Source organism: Rhinichthys klamathensis, unplaced genomic scaffold (assembly GCF_029890125.1).
Source record: "Rhinichthys klamathensis goyatoka isolate OS25496 unplaced genomic scaffold, OSU_Roscu_1.1 h1tg000221l_1, whole genome shotgun sequence".
In the NCBI taxonomy this organism is placed as follows: Eukaryota; Metazoa; Chordata; class Actinopteri; order Cypriniformes; family Leuciscidae; genus Rhinichthys; species Rhinichthys klamathensis.
The window spans coordinates 1,746,205-1,762,626 of NW_026606745.1; the positions used below are offsets into that span (position 1 = coordinate 1,746,205).

The 16,422-nt window shown below is 37.8% G+C and overlaps 1 protein-coding gene across 1 annotated transcript in view; it reads left to right on the top strand.

The window, feature by feature from the left end:
- Positions 1–14,822, top strand: part of kcnh5a (potassium voltage-gated channel, subfamily H (eag-related), member 5a) — a 136,948-nt gene extending 122,126 nt beyond the window's left edge. The window contains exon 12 of the mRNA XM_056264458.1: positions 12,990–14,822. Coding sequence (XP_056120433.1) covers positions 12,990–14,153 — 1,164 coding nt within the window. The 3' untranslated portion in view covers positions 14,154–14,822. The remainder of the gene's footprint in view (positions 1–12,989) is intronic.
- The last annotated feature ends 1,600 nt before the right edge of the window (positions 14,823–16,422 follow it).

Here is a 16,422-nt window from a genome sequence, read left to right on the forward strand (position 1 = left end):
CACCAAACAAACCCAATTGAGGAAATATATATGGTCTACATTGAGCATTGCAAACACACTGTTCCTCAATGAGTAACCATAAGAGGCATAAAAGTTGAGCCTCACTCAAAACCCCTCTTAATTTACAAGAGTGACCCAATCGAGCCACCACATGGTGTAAAAGCCAGATCACCATAGACAGTATAAGAAGTGGACAGAGCCATCTCATTGGAACTCAGTTGAGACAGTTGAAGCCCATTTTTAGCGATTTTTCCGTTCCTGACGCGCAGACTCAAACCGACTCAAACTAAGCTTGATGACATGAGCAACCTGTCTGACAGATGTTAATCTTCTAGTAGCTGTGCGTGAAAATTGCCAACGTTAATCTTGCAGAGACGGGGAACTTGAGCAAAGAGTTCTTTGGCGTGAGTGAGCAGGAGTAAGTATTCCGTTGCTTTTATGGACTCATTATCTATGGGCTTCTCCCTTGACGGGACGTCCCCCCGATTGCCTGCGAGCTTCTCCTCCTGTCTGTACGGTAATTTCTGTACAGCGCGACAGAGAGTCGAGTGGTTATGACGCAATCGTTAGCCAATTTTTACAAAATCTGTTTCTACGGGGCCATAATGTAACATAGAAGGTAATGGAGCCCTTTATACATTGTCGTGTTTCTTTAGAAATAAATAATGGACAAATGGAGTCTTTAAACGCCTCAGATGTAAAGTTATTCTCTGTCAAAGTGACGCCAAAATGAATGGGAGTCAATGGAAATGCTAACGCAAGTGAAGTTCTGCTACAACATGGCGGCACCCGGCCGGCTTCAACTTCCGGTCGATGGATTACCCCCTTGCAGATCACCCATTCTACTTCATATCCATATTCTAACCCCCTTACCTGAGGGCGTTGCCCCCTTCCTGGGTGACTAGGAAGAAAACTACAAAACAGCTATAGTCAGCCAGTAACAGTGAAAACACTCTGGAACTGTTACAACTTAAAGGGGTTAGTTCACCCAAAAATGAAAATTACCCCATGATTTACTCACCCTCAAGCCATCCTAGGTGTATATGATTTTTTTCTTTCAGCTAAACACAAAAATGTCCTGGCTCTTCCAAGCTTTATAATGGCAGTGAATGGAGGATGAGATTTTGAAGCCCATAAAAGTGTGTAAAACACACTTCTGTAAAACACAAAAGAATATGTTTTGAAGATTTTTTTTTTTTTTTTCATTCAATGAAAGTCAATTTGGTCCAAAACAACAGTCAGTAGGTATGGAGGACCAGCTCTACCATATTTAAAAATAAATACAGAAATAAATAAATGCTCAATAAATAAATAAGCATACAATTAATTGCCCCAAAAAATACAATAAACAAATAAATGTAGGTAGAAATGAAATTATACAGTGAGACATAAATGTATATATCTCTTAATTAGCTTCTTTATTTATTCACCTTTGTAATAATTACCTTATTTGTTTATGTGCATGTTATAATATTTTTGTCTGTTTTATTCTTCCTTTGTATTGTTTTATCCTATTTATTTCTTCAATGCTATTTATTTCTGCCTGTCGTTTTTACATTTCTGTATGCATTTCTGCCTCATTATGCAAATGAGGAGGGGCTGTGTCTTAAGGGGTCAACTTCTGCCCATTGGTTGGTTAGCATTTTACTGCATCGGTCGAATCTACATGCCACCGGCCACAGTCACAACAAAGATGGCTACCTACGATGAAGTTGTCAGTGAGCTGAGGCATTTAGCAACTGTTCAATGTTCAAAGGACCACAGAAAAACATTTCAGATCTCAAACTTACAGCGTTCTAATTCTTCCAGTCTATTAGCAGCTTCCCTTAAGAGGTCGGACACTGAACGTCTGCCTGCTGAGTTTGACATTACTAAACAATGCTTCTTCTTCGGATTTTAACGGCAGCTGGCATCCAATGAGTTGCATTACTGCCACTAAACAATGCTTTATGGCAGGGAAAAGCATTCGACCGATGCAGTAAAATGCTGCAATGGGCAGAAGTTGACCCCTTAAGACACAGCCCCTCCTCATTTGCATAATGAGGCAGAAATGCATACAGAAATGTAAAAACGACAGGCAGAAATAAATAGCATTGAAGAAATAAATAGGGTAAAAAAATACAAAGGAAGAATAAAACAGACAAAAATATTATAACATGCACATTAATAAATACTTAAAAAAAAATAAGTAATTAATAAATAAAGTTGAAGATTATAACGGACAATAAATAAATAAGGTAATTATTACAAAGATGAATAAATAAAGAAGCTAATTAAGAGATATATACATTTATGTCTCACTGTATAATTTAATTTCTACCTACATTTCTTTGTTTACTGTATTTTTTGGGGCAATTAATTGTATGGTTATTTATTTATTGAGCATTTATTTATTTCTGTATTTATTTTTAAATATGGTAGAGCTGGTCCTCCATAAGTAGGACCCCATTCATTTTCAATGTATTGACACAACGCCATAAATCTTTTTTCTTAGGTTCCCTGTTGAACAAGTTTGAATTGCAGACAAAATCGTCTTCCATTGGTTGGCCAAACAGATAGCCCCGCCCCCAAAGTTATGCCATTGGTTGAGCTGCTGTTGCTGCGTGGGGCTGATGTTATCTCTGGAAATCTAGAAGAAATGCTGTGTAGATTTGTCCCTGATACTCTTACTGTGACAGTTCTCTTGAATTGCAGGCTGGACAGTTTTGGGTGTTCAGACATGTAGCAACACTACTTTAATACTACAGCTCATTAGTTTGAGTTTCTGTCCAGAAATGAACTCACAGCTGTGTTAAATAAAACCAGATTGACCCGGCTTGCCTGTGTAATTACCGGGTATTCCAATTATGCAATCCGTCTTTGTTGGAAGAGAAAAAAAAAGTCACTTCACACAGGTGAAGAATGTTAGAATAATAACGCTGGCTCCAGAGAGTGTAAATGAAATATTGGATTCTTCATTTAAATTCCCCATGGATGCTAAGAGATCATTATAAATCCCTAATCAGTTTCTCTCTGCAGCAGAGATGCAGGCTTTTGACACGTGTTTTTTCTTTCTTTCTGTTTCTGCTTTTATTCAGCAGATTAGCTTGAGCGTTGTGATAATTGTCATTATCCAATAAGCTGCACAAAGGGAATAATTAAAAAGCATGTATAGCCGAGGCCAAAGAGTAAATTCTTTATATTCTGGCATAATGGCACTCCACATAATTCAGTTTTTTTTTTTTTTTTTCATGGGCACATGACATCACATCCATATATCATACACATCACTTTCACTGCATTTTCATATTTATATATGTAATGGTGGACAGGGATAATTTAGTTTTATTACGCAGCTAATCAACCCTAGGATGTGCGTTGTTTTAAAAGTTTTATAAGATACACATATGGCTGTTTTAAACTTGAGATGCATTATCAGTATCATACTGGTTAATGGCAATATATTGTTTTAATTGACTGGTATCAGTTGATAATGAATATTTAATTGTTCATGTTCATTTTCCCTCTTTTTAGATTACTTTTGTTGTCATCTACACATTTAAAGTTGATCTTTAAAAACACTAATTTATAAAAACACTGTTAAATGTAATCTTTAGCAAATATCAAAATGAATATCTATTTTTCATACTGTATATAATAATGTTATGATGCCTACTTTTTGTATTTTATATTTATTTAGACAAAATAGCATTGAAGTTTAATTTTGACCATTATTGGACTATCTGTTGTGACATAAAAAAATAATTAACGGCTTTTCAGTATTGGCCAAACTTTTAATATCAGTGCTTCCCAAATTTGAACTTCTGAATAGTGACTATTGGTTTGTTAACTTCAGAATGCAAATTAGATGTCACAACTGTTAATAGCAGTTATGTGATGATTATTGTTTCCAACAAAACATATTTAGCAGCCATCACTGCACACACCTCTGTTTCTTTTGTAGCATTCTCATTCTGCACCCTAGCGCTTATTTTGTATTGGGCTACACAGCGTTCATAGCCCACTCTCACTTTTTTTTCTAGTTTACTCCATCACTCCCATCTCGTTCTGCTCGTACTAAGCGACATTTAAATAATATGAAGAGGCAGAAGGGGGCTGGATTCATTATTTACCAGAGTCCTCCTGGGAGATGAGAAGTGACATGCGCCGCAGCACTTCAGGGTGCCGAAAGACTGCACAGGGATAACTAAAGGGCACGTGACACGCTCTGTTCTATTTTTAACACTACAGACCAATGTTTGTCCCTGAGGAATTTTTTTTTTAAGTCAGCACGGTCGCTGTTATGTTATCGCACATGACAGTGATAGTGATACAAAAGAATGTAGTAATTTGGAGTAATTGGAGTTTTTTTTACTATAATGTGTAAGTGATATAAAGATTAGACCTCTCTACAAATGTGAGTTTCACACAAAACAAAATGCGTTATTCCAGGCTGGTCTTTAAACTTGTGATGAAATCCCATTAAAACTAACAAGTCGTGTGGCCACATGACCTCCTCAGTATGTCAGGTGAGGTGGGGCTGTACAGACCTCCCTAGGGTCCTCAGCTAGGGGGCTTGGGTGGCTAATTAGCACTCTCTAATTAAAACGTACACGATCAAAGCTAGTGCCATGAGTATGCACACAGCTGAAAGAGAAGCGATGAGGAGGGAAGGAAGAGAGGCAGGCGGTCTATTTCTGCGAGGTGCCATGTTACTGCTGGGTGAAAGCTCTGAAACAGTGTACAGATCTGTGGTAGCATTAGAGTTTTAGTATTTAACCACCAATACCTCAGACACCATTGTAATTCCTGAACCTGAATGTTGACCCACCTGGCATAACTCCAGTGTTGTTAGTTTATTTTGTGTACTTCTGTCCTGCGCAATACTGTCATGCCTCAGGAACCATGTCAATGGCACTTGACCCCATGGCTGAAAGCATGAGAGCAATACTACATCTTTTATACTGATATGTAAATCATTAAGGGCTCTCGTTGAAACGAAACCCAGCTGCACAACAGAATAGCCCCCATTCCAAAATTCCAGTGATTGGTTAATTCAGTAAAAAGTTTATATCCATACAGTATATATATATAGGTCATGACCATTACCATAGAAATAAGCTGACTAACTTCTTCTAATGGTAACTTTGTATAATCATGCCATGGTTTAACACGTACACTTAGTTAGAATAATATTTTAAAACTTCAGTTGGCGTGCCCCTAATGCTTAACAAAACTGAGCGCTAGTCCATTACTAACCTGAGCGCAAACTTATGGTGTTATGGACTTAACGTAATCTACTAAAGTTAATAATGTCAGAATAAATCCAAATGTAACAATTTATCATTCGTCAGGTAAGTGTATCATGCCAATTACATAATCAAGTCAAAGATAATAATAATAATAATTCATTACATTTATATAGCGCTTTTCTCGATACTCAAAGCGCTTTACATGGAAGGGGGAATCTCCTCAACCACCACCAATGTGCAGCATCCACCTGGATGATGCGACGGCAGCCATATTGCACCAGAACGCCCACCACACACCAGCTTACTGGTGGAGAGGAGACAGTGATGAAGCCAATCAGTATAATCAATACAATAATGTCAAATGCTCAGAGATAAAAAGTAAAAGATGCATACCTGACATAAGAAAAAATACATAATGCGGAGGTCCGAGGACATTCAGCATTACGGGCTGATCTGGCTACAAATTGCGCCGAGCCTCTTGAGACATTTCTTTATACTCAGACCAAGACAGACACCTAAACATGTGCTATAACAATGGGAATTTGCATTAATCACAGTCTCCAGAGTTTACACCTTTTGAGGGCAGGATGTCATTTGCATGAAAGACCCACCCTCCTCTGTAAGCAAGATATCTCTAAACTCTTAAAAACTGTATTACTTTCTGGTTTACTACTTTGGAGATGAGACCTTTGTACCAGTCGCACTGATACATTTCAAATGATACCAAACATGTATAGTGTTGTTTGATAATTGTTCACATTAAATCATATAGATTTTTGGGTGAATTTCAGGTGATTACAGCATGAGAGAGAGAAGAGATGGGGGGAAAGGAGTGAAGGGAAAGAAATGTAAATTAATACAATACTGAAGTGATTGACTCAGTGTGAATGCATCTTGGATGGGGATACTTATTTCTCAAGAGAGAGTTAAAATGTTAATTCCCTTTGTTTTCTCAGAGAGTAGCCCTCTCTTCCAGTTCTTCCAGTTTTCCCAGTCTTACAGCATAAAATAGACATTGCAAAAAGTAGCTTTAGAAAGAAATATTTTATTTGATTCAGCATAGAATTTATTACACATACATTTTTGGACCATGAGGTTGAGTAAATGATGACTGAATTTCCATTTTTGGATGAACTATACCTTTAATGTTTTTTTTGTTTATTAATAATATGAAAATATGAAAAAAATTTTTTAAATGAAATTATACTCTAAATAAGAAACTAAAACTGCTAATAGGTGGCGGTAAATGTCTTCATTCATTCAATTTGATTCGTTCAAACGGCTGATTCATTCAGGAGTGGAGTAAATGGTTCTCTTAAGAAATGGTCAATTAAATCATTGGTTCACCCAATTCGTTCAAAACCCAGATTCAGAAATTAAATGCCGCTGTGTTGCTCTGAGACGAACAGTTCTGCGACGAACAGTTCTGCTTTGTCTTCATATTTTTGTTGGCAAAAATGAGCAAAACAGACATTATTGTGTCTAAAATAACACAATATTAACCTCTTATTTGTTGAAGAGTTGTATAAAATCAGTATCGCATTTGCACTCGTGCTATTCAGGACAGAAAAACAACACTCGCATATAGCGTAACTATATCAAATGATGTAAATATGAGACAAAAACTCAAAGGGGTATTTTTGCTCCATATTTAGGGACATTCTAATGGCATTCTATAGGGTCCATCATGCAGTGAGTTTTTGCCCTGCATCATATTTATCATCAATCAACTGTATGAAATGTCAGATGACCTACGTAGATCTGGGGTGGGGCAAGAGCATTAAATTCATTCATAATTTTGAGCAAGTATAGAGATTTGCTACTGCCAATACCTGCTGCTGCTGCGCAAATAGCTTACATAATATTACCCATAGCAATGGAAAGGAGCAAAGGAGCTGGGGGAGGTAGATGATTTCAGAGGAACTTCAATAGCACACTGTAGGACCAGCTTACAGCAAACAATGAACCAGACTATTTAAATGCTGATTAAGCAAGCTCACTTGCTGCCAATGCAACAGAGACCAATCAGCTTGTTCCATGTAGTGATGATGTGATGGCCAGCAGAATGGATTAAGGACCCATCAGCCTGTGCTATCTAGAGATTCATGACACAACTAGGTATATCTTGCAACTGCAACTTTCTTATAATTGGGAGGTATAAAGTCACAATTATAAGAAAGTTGCAGTTGCAAGATATACCTAGTTGTGTCATGAATCTCTAGATAGCACAGGCTGATGGGTCCTTAATCCATTCTGATCCATCCAATCCTATTCGACTTAATATCCCACAATGTGACTATTTCTGAAATATGCCACTTTTTCTGTCAGGACCACTATCGTCAAATACGATTGACAGTTAGCATACAGTTTGGATTGGCAGTATGGTTCTGTTCTGGGCAAGAAGTCCCTGCGCATCCATGCAGCCTAGCATGGATAAGAGCACGGAGAGCAATAACAACCCCCTTTGGGTAAACAGAACAGAACCAACATGAATGTATTGCAGATATCATTAATTAATTTTAATGTACAACATGATTAGATAATTTCAGGGGTAATCAGAATGCCAAATCCTGACTGACGAGAGGAGGAGCAGGGGATGGAGGAGGGAATTGGCAACTGAGAAACGTGATAGCTGTTGATAATAATGAAGGAGCTTATATATGAATACAATGATAGGCGTCGCATTCCTATAGGTAGACTTGGATCAGCTGAGAGTCAGCTGATGCGAGCTTGACTAACGTGACCTGCCAGCTTGATATAGTTCACAATTACAACCTTGTTTTTCAGTTATAACTTTATATCTAACAGTATCTTTCGTACCGGAGGAACCTTTTCATAGTTCCTAGAACTATTGTCGGAAGTACCCGGATTTTGGCGCGTTCGCACCGCAGGAACTAGGGACTATTTTAGTTCTAGGAACTCTTTTAGAGGAACTAATTTATTCCTACTCTACTTCGGAGTAGGGTCTAAACCAGCACTATAGAACTATCCAACTATCCACCAGAACTATCCGTGACGTTAGTGTATGCTGATTTGCCGAACGGCAAGAAACACCAGCACCCGCCATTTTTAAAAAGGCTATGTAAACACAGATTGTAAACTTATATTTACTCAACAAACTAACTCTACGAACATGGAAAACAGTGATAGATGGGCCTCTTAACCATTACGCTGAGGAGAAAATCCAACGCAACTTAGAGGGGACCAAGCGAAACATGATTATGTATTTCTGCTCAGCTAGCATCACTGGACATCAACCACACGGCATACGCTACTAACTTTTCATTACTGTCTACTTTCTATGTATAATAGTTCTATCTAATAACATATTAGACAGGACTGTTAGACAGATCGTAAACAGAACTAAAACCATCCACTTGTTCTCTTTATCCAATTCCTACCTCTCTTTTTAAATCTATCTTTAATGTAGTATCTAATGATATCCTTGAGATAGTAAATCACTCACTACAGAAAAAAAAAAAGGGAATTCAGATATTTTAACTCCTAATTATAGACCCATTTCAAATCTTGCATTTTTGAGTAAAATATTAGTTTTTTTTTTTAATCAGTTAAGTACATTCTTAAATACACATTCAAAATTAGAGATGTTTCAGTCGGGTTTCAGAAAACATCATAGCACAGAGACCACACTTATTAAAGTAGTAAATGACATAAGAATAAACTTAGATAGAAATTGGCCTTCAGTTCTGGTGCTGCTGGACTTGAGCACTGCGTTTGATACAGTGGATCACCAGATTCTCTTAAATAGACTACGCGAGTATGTTGGCCTATCTGAAACCGTTTTAAATTGGTTTTCATCATATCTTAGCGATAGAACATCTGCAGTATCTAACCTTGTCTGAACATTATGAGGTACTTTGTGGAGTTCCTCAGGGATCAATTTTAGGACCACTATTTTTTAATCTATATATGTTACCTCTCGGACGTATCATCAGGAGACATAGTATCTCTTTTCATTCTTTGACTCTTATTTTAATTTTAAAGCGCACGTATGTAATGTTACTAAAATAGCATTTTATAATTTAAAGAACATTGCTAAAATAAGACCATTTCTCTCTCTGTGCAATACAGAAAAATTAATGCATTATAACTAGCAGGCTTGACTATTGTAATGCCCTCCTCTCTGGTCTACCAAAGACTACAATTAATCAACTACAATTAATACAAAACTCTGCTGCTCGAGTATTGACAAAGACCTAGAAGAGAGAACACATTACACCTAAACTAAAATCATTACATTGGTTACCTCTTAGTTTTCGTGTTGATTTTAAAAAACCTTTTATTAGTTTATAAGGCACTGCATGGACTTGGTCCAGACTATCTTTTAAAAATGCTTACAGTTTATGAACCTGTAAGGACTCTCAGATCACCGGATTCTTTACTTTTAACAGTACCACACAGTAGAAGTAAAAGATTTGGTGATGCTGCTTTTAGCCGCTATGCTCCTCGTCTCTGGAATAATCTTCCAGAAGAAGTAAGACGTGCCGAAAATATAAATAGTTTTAAGTCTAAATTAAAAACATATCTCTTTAGTCTGGCCTTCCTATAATATTTTACAATGTTTGTAATTTAATGTTATTTTATCATTTTAATAAATCCTTCTTACCTTTTTTAAATTTTTTCTTGTATTTTACCTGTATTTGTATTTGCCTTTTTTTTTGTGCCTGTAAAGCACTTTGAACTGCATTCATTTGTTTGGAAAAGTGCTATACAAATAAAATGGGTTTGCTTGCTTGCTAATGAACACAGAGAATGCGAGCATTGTTTGTTTGCTCAGGCTCTGGCGTTTCTCAGCGCCGTCAAAATAAAAGTTAAAACAACAAGCGCAGCTTACGTCACTTCAGAGTTCCTACTGGCGGTGTGAATGCAACCAGAAAATGTTCCTAGATGAACCATTAATTCTTGGGGAACTAAGTTCCTAGAACTATCCGGTGCGAAAGCCCCTTATAACTTTACATCTCAGAAATGCAGTGTCAGAAAAAAATGTGCAAAAATGTTATCTTTAGAGCAGGGGGATCCAAACTCGGTCCTGGAGGGACACTGTCCTGCAGAGTTTACCTCCAACTTGCCTCAACAGACCTGCCTGTAAGTTTCTACTATGCCTAGTACAGGGGTAGGCAACATCGGTCCTGGAGAGTGACTGTCCTGCAGAGTTTAGCTCCAAGCCTGAAAAAAACTCACTGCCTGTACCCTTAGCAAAGATTGTCTTATAGGGAGGTGAGAGGGTCTGTATCTCTTTCCATTGGAGAAAGCGTAACGGCTAACTTGACGTGATCATGTGAGGCACCTCAGTCTGTCGTCTAATGGCAGTGACGTCAGTGGCCATCGTTCAAAGTTTGATGACAGTCAGTTACAGTTTACGTTAATCAGTTTCTTGAGTATTAGCCCATTGGTCTTGTGAATAAATGTTCTATATTTGGTTTTATATCGCTAGTAAACGTACAGTAGGACTGCATTGTTTGTGGAATGTGTTTCACTCCAGATAAAAAGAGTGTGAATATCTCTATTAGCTGAAAAGTACTAGTCAATGCAGGGTGCATAAAACTACATTTAAGATTACATTAAGATTGCACTGAAAATTTAATTGTAATTTAATATATATTTAATTGTAATTTAATATATATTTAATTCATTAAAATAAATTTTTTAAAGCATTATATCATCATTATTAGGCACACAGCAGTCATAAATTACATAAATAATATAAATTATAAATTACTGCGATAGAAAGAACACTTGATTTTTTTTTATTTTCATTAAACAACATACAATATAACACAATATTTATAATTAAAGGGGTGGTATAATGCCCTTTTCACAAGATGTGAAATAAGTCTTTGATGTAACCAGAGTGCGTATGTGAAGTTTTAGCTCAAAATACCCCACAGATATTTTTATATAGCATGTTAAAATTGTAAATTTTTGAGGGTGAGTAAAAACTTACCGTTTTTGTGTGTGTCACTTTAAATACAAATGACCTGCTGAGGGCGGAGCTTCAACAGCTTGTGTCCTTTTACCTTACACAGACATGCACTGAAAGTTTCAAAAACGTTTAGCCTTTTATGCAGAGTCAGACAATGATGGAGAGACTCAAGAAGTGATATGTAGAATGCAACAGGACATTTCTGAATGCTTAGTTGATGAAGTTATGTAACTTTATGTGTAGTTATCTTCTAGTAATTGATTAGCATATTCTGCCATCATAATCTATAAATCGTATTCCCGGGGGCGGGGTTTATGTACATTTTAGGGTTGGTGATGTCACTAACCCCATACGAATGTTGTGTAGTCCCTACCAGCCGTGGGTTGTAGTCCTTAAAAAGCAATTTCTTTAAAATAAAATATATCCCTTGGCTTTGAACTTTGAGCGTTGTAACTTTGCAGATGTTGTTTATGCTCAAACAGCAACATTACACACTAACTAAAGTTAGAAAAGTGAAATCATAATCAACCACCCCTTTAAATTATTAATTTTCTCTTTATTCATTAAAATGCATAATAGCAGCCTCATATGCATACATGCAGTTATAATAGTCATTACAATTCAAGTCTTATCATAACTGGTAAAACCTGAATAGCCAAAACATCTGTATTTTTTACTTTCTTTTGACAATATATAATATCACTCTATATTACTATTAAATACTATGGTAATGTCATAAATGAGTCCTACCTGTCACGACATTCCCTTCTCTGCCTTCTCTTATAAAATAACCTTTTTATCATAGTAAAATCTACATATCATTCCCAACATAAGTTTAGCGTAAAACATGTTGAAGATTAGTGGACAGGCAGTCGATTCATTAAATGAAAAGCTATTTCCTCACAAAAACGGTTTATTCAGTGTAGTGAAGCCTCTTTTCCATTGACATCCATTAAAAAGAACAGCCTCTGGTCTCCTTCCCTGCGTAGAGTTAGCATTAGCCGCTACGCATTTTTGGCTAAAGGTTGCAGGCTTGCCTTCTAGTGGTTTGGCATTAGTAATCCTGAAGGCATTGACTAGCTTGCTCAGGTATGTTTGATTAGGGTTGGAGCTAAACTCTGCAGGACAGTTCTCTCCAGGATCCACGTTGCCTACTCCTGGCCTAGTAAGACCTTGATTAGCTGGTTCAGGTGTGTTTAACTGGGTTTGGAGCTAATCTGTGCAGGACAGTGTCCTTCCAGGAGCAGGATTGGACACCCCTGCTTTAGGGATGCAACAGCTTGTCACTGGGGCAGTACCCTTAAAGGGACAATTTATTTACCTTATCTTCTACAAAAATTACCTTCCTTTTGTAAGGTACTACTATGAACCTTAGGGGTAAATAAGATACAAACATGCCCTTTGAGGTGACAAGCTGTTGTACCTATAAAGGTAAACATCATTTCAAAATGTCACTTTATTTCTGACTATTTTCACACAACATTTTGAGGCAGAAACTGGCTTCCATAGCTATGGGATTTACAGTACAGGGGTTATATATGGTGACCTATTCCCCTGTACTTAGTATGTAAAGTTCACGAGTGAAGAATAGTTGACGAATTTACTCTGCAACACTAGCCGTGACAAATATGTTCATTTTCGGATGTAATTATTGGATGCTTTAACCAGCATAATAATTATCTGTCTCTTCTCTCTTATGTTCATATTATCTGTAGTGCCTCTTTAGAGCTTGAATCAAGTCTTTACTTAATTCATTCAGTGCAGACAAGGACTCCAAGCATACAGATTTCTTACATATCATTGTGTCTCCACAGATTGTTTTTCGCAAGATTGTCGATGTGAAGAAAGAGGAAGAGGAGAGGAGACACCAGAAAAACGAGGTGACCCTGTCTATCCCCGTTGACCATCCTGTCCGCAAACTTTTCCAAAAGTTTAAGCAGCAGAAGGAGATGCGTACGCAAGGTTCATCCCAGCATGACCTGGAGAGGAACCAATTTCAGGTGGAACATCACCTCCATCCACTGTCCCACCAGCTTCATCAGCAACAATATCAGCCCCAGTACCAGGGCCACCATCCCCTTCAACACCAACATGTGACCACCATGCAAAACGGGACCCCTGGCTCAGGAAACGGGAACGGTGGTTCTAGCGTTGTAACAGTCTCGCAGATAACCCCGATCCAGAACGCCCTAGCCTACGTTCAGACCGAGGAACCCAACAGCGAAGGCCATGAGGCAATGGAGCTCAAGCCCAGCTTTGGCGTAGAGGACTCGAATTGTCTAAAAGTAACAAGTCCTGTGAGACCCAGAGGAGGAAGGGGACGAGGCTGGATGCGTTTCCATAACATTGCATCAGGATCATCTCCCATGCTTCCGCTGGAACTGGAGAAGCAGCCACAGCAGAAGGAAGAGGAGTGGGGGGATGTGTCCCAGCCCCTGAATGTGATCTCAGACAATGGGAAGAACCAGGAAGCAGAGGGTGGGGGATCTAACGAAATGGGTACTGGTGGAAACGGTAACAGTAGTGATGAGACTGATGAGAATACTGCCCTACACAAGACTGATTCTTGCGACAGTGGAATAACAAAGAGTGACTTGCGTATTGACCGGGTAGGTGATTCACGGAGCCCGTACGACAGGGCCTCGATAGAAAGGAGCCCATATGATCAGCCTAGTCCTGGAGTGGGTGATGTGACCCTTCGGGGGATTCAATTTCAGCCTGTCTCTGAACAGGTAGTGCTTCAAAACAGCCTGTATGAGGCAAAGCTGGAACTAAAAGGAGACATACAGACGTTAAATAGCCGGCTAGCAGCTCTGGAGAACCAGGTGGGGGAGATTTTGAGACTTTTGTCAGAGAAGAGGAAACCTTCCCCAACTCCTCAGACCTCCTCGCCAAAAACTACACATCAGTGCCAGGACATCTTTGCCCTTTCTCAGCCTGTCACTCCAGAGACAGAGGGGGATGATGGACCCCTTTGAATAGGAGAAATATATTTAGATATTGATATGCTGTTTTTATTTATCGTTTCCCTTCCCCTCACTCAGGAAGGAAAGGTGAATACTGATGATTAGGGGAAGGATCCTTGCTGTTGTAAATATATACTTGCATGTCCAGCTGGAATCTGGCCTGCCAATGAAATTTTCTCTATGGATAGTAGTTGCTTGTAAACGTATGGAATCGGTTGCATGCGGAGATGATTTTAGTCTGACATTGCACACGGAATCTTCTAACCAGGTGATATTTCAGGGCATTTTCTGTTTGAGTGATGGCTTGGTGTCCCAGATGTGGGATCTTGGGTTGCTGTAAGGCAGAATCAGGCTTGGTCAATACCTCCATCCGTCATTCTTCATAGTGAAATGGCTATTAATAGCTACAGTCATTTAAAGGAATGGCTTGCCCAAAAAAGAAAGTTTTGCCATCAGTTATTCACCCTCATGTCGCTCCAAAGCACAAAAGATGATATTTTGAATAGCATTCTTTTTTCCTATACATGATTTCTTTTTTTCACACTGTGTGACTTCTTGGTACTTTCAAAGCAAAGAATGTGTAGTGATCCAAAATTAATTTACTTCCAATTAGGGGTGGGAATCTTTAGGCACCTCACAATCCGATGCAATTCCAAAACGATCTAGATTTTATTTTCTTAATTAGTTTACCGACTTGCAATTTTTGTGTGCATTTTTATTGAATTACTTGTATAAATATAAGTATTTTTTAAAACAATACAAATTTAATTAAAACAGTTGTATGTTAAGAATTTTCCACCGACTAAATATAGCTTTAAAACATACAAGCAAATCGTAAATAATAAAGAGGAATGAACCATATTACAAGAAATTAATGATGTGCTTGAGTATCTGAATGTTTTCCAGTCAAGAGCAGTGATTTTTCTCTTTCTCGGCTTTACTACTGTTTGATTATTACTGATGTCATCATAGACAGCAGGAGATCTAATAGGCTGCAATCACACAAATGCACAGATCTATTTTTGACATATCAGATGTTTTGTCCTGCCTGTTTAATTCCTTAAGACATAACTGACCGTGTTTTACATTAATTCCGTGTCATAAAAGCAGTTTGAGATGCAAGAGCATTTAACCGCTTACTTGACAGTCGCACACTACCGCTTTCCACAAGCGCTCTTCACAAAGCCCACATGAGAATTTGAAAGCAGACATCTGCCAGTAAGTTAGTTTTGTGTATTGAATATATAGGCCAATTGCATTTCATACTATTAGACTTTCAGTGTATGGACAAAAAAAAAAAACCACTAAGGCCTTTTTTAAGATTTTGTGAATGACAGAAGAAAGAAAGTCATACAGATTTGAAATGACATCAGGGTGAGTAAATTATGACAGAACTTTAGTTTTTAGGTGAACTATCACTGATTGCTCAAATGATTGGAAGTTTGTGAAATTGTTTGCCTAGATGATTTCTTGGATGTGATTAAGTAGATAATCCAATAACTAAATTCACTTTTGATATGCGAAACCCATTTCATTACCACCGCTGTTTCAAATTCCATTATCATTATTATTGCCTTGTATTTATTTTGTGGAATTCTATTATAGATAAGAGAGAAATGACTTAGCCCAATTTTGGGGGAGCTGTTTTACATGTTTTAGAGAGATATATCTGCATGCTGGATGGATTTAGCTCTGGCATGGTAGGACTAGGGACTAATTGTTTTTCCCTTATCAATTATGCAAACATACAAAGTGCACGTCACAAAGGGGGTAGGAGGGGTGGTCTGCATTTTGGGAAAGCATGAACACATTCAGGTCATTTGGAAATTATACATGCATGCACTGAATTCTTTGCATGACATCAACATTGTGTTTCATATAAAAGGTCATGGATCCCTGGTATTGTTTCCCAATATATAATACCGACAATTAATTTCAGTCCAGATGCATATTTCCAAACCTTCATATTTTAATCCAGTACCCAAACTAAAGCCACAGTAAACTGCCTACTAAGGTGTTGTTTTTGAAAGAACCTAATGGTTGGTCATTTGAAAGTGCTGTGGGGAACTTTCTTAATATTATGTTATTATATCCACAGGCGGTGACTCACTGCATATCAGCATAAAGGGTGCTTTAGAGGGTTTATAACATAATGACTAATGCTCCTTCACCTCTTATTTCCCATCAGTTCTATTGTAATGTTATTAGTCCATTCTGATGATGTTCATACCAACACAAGGGATGTTCAGTTGTGAATGGGGTTCAGAAGAGAGACTATTAA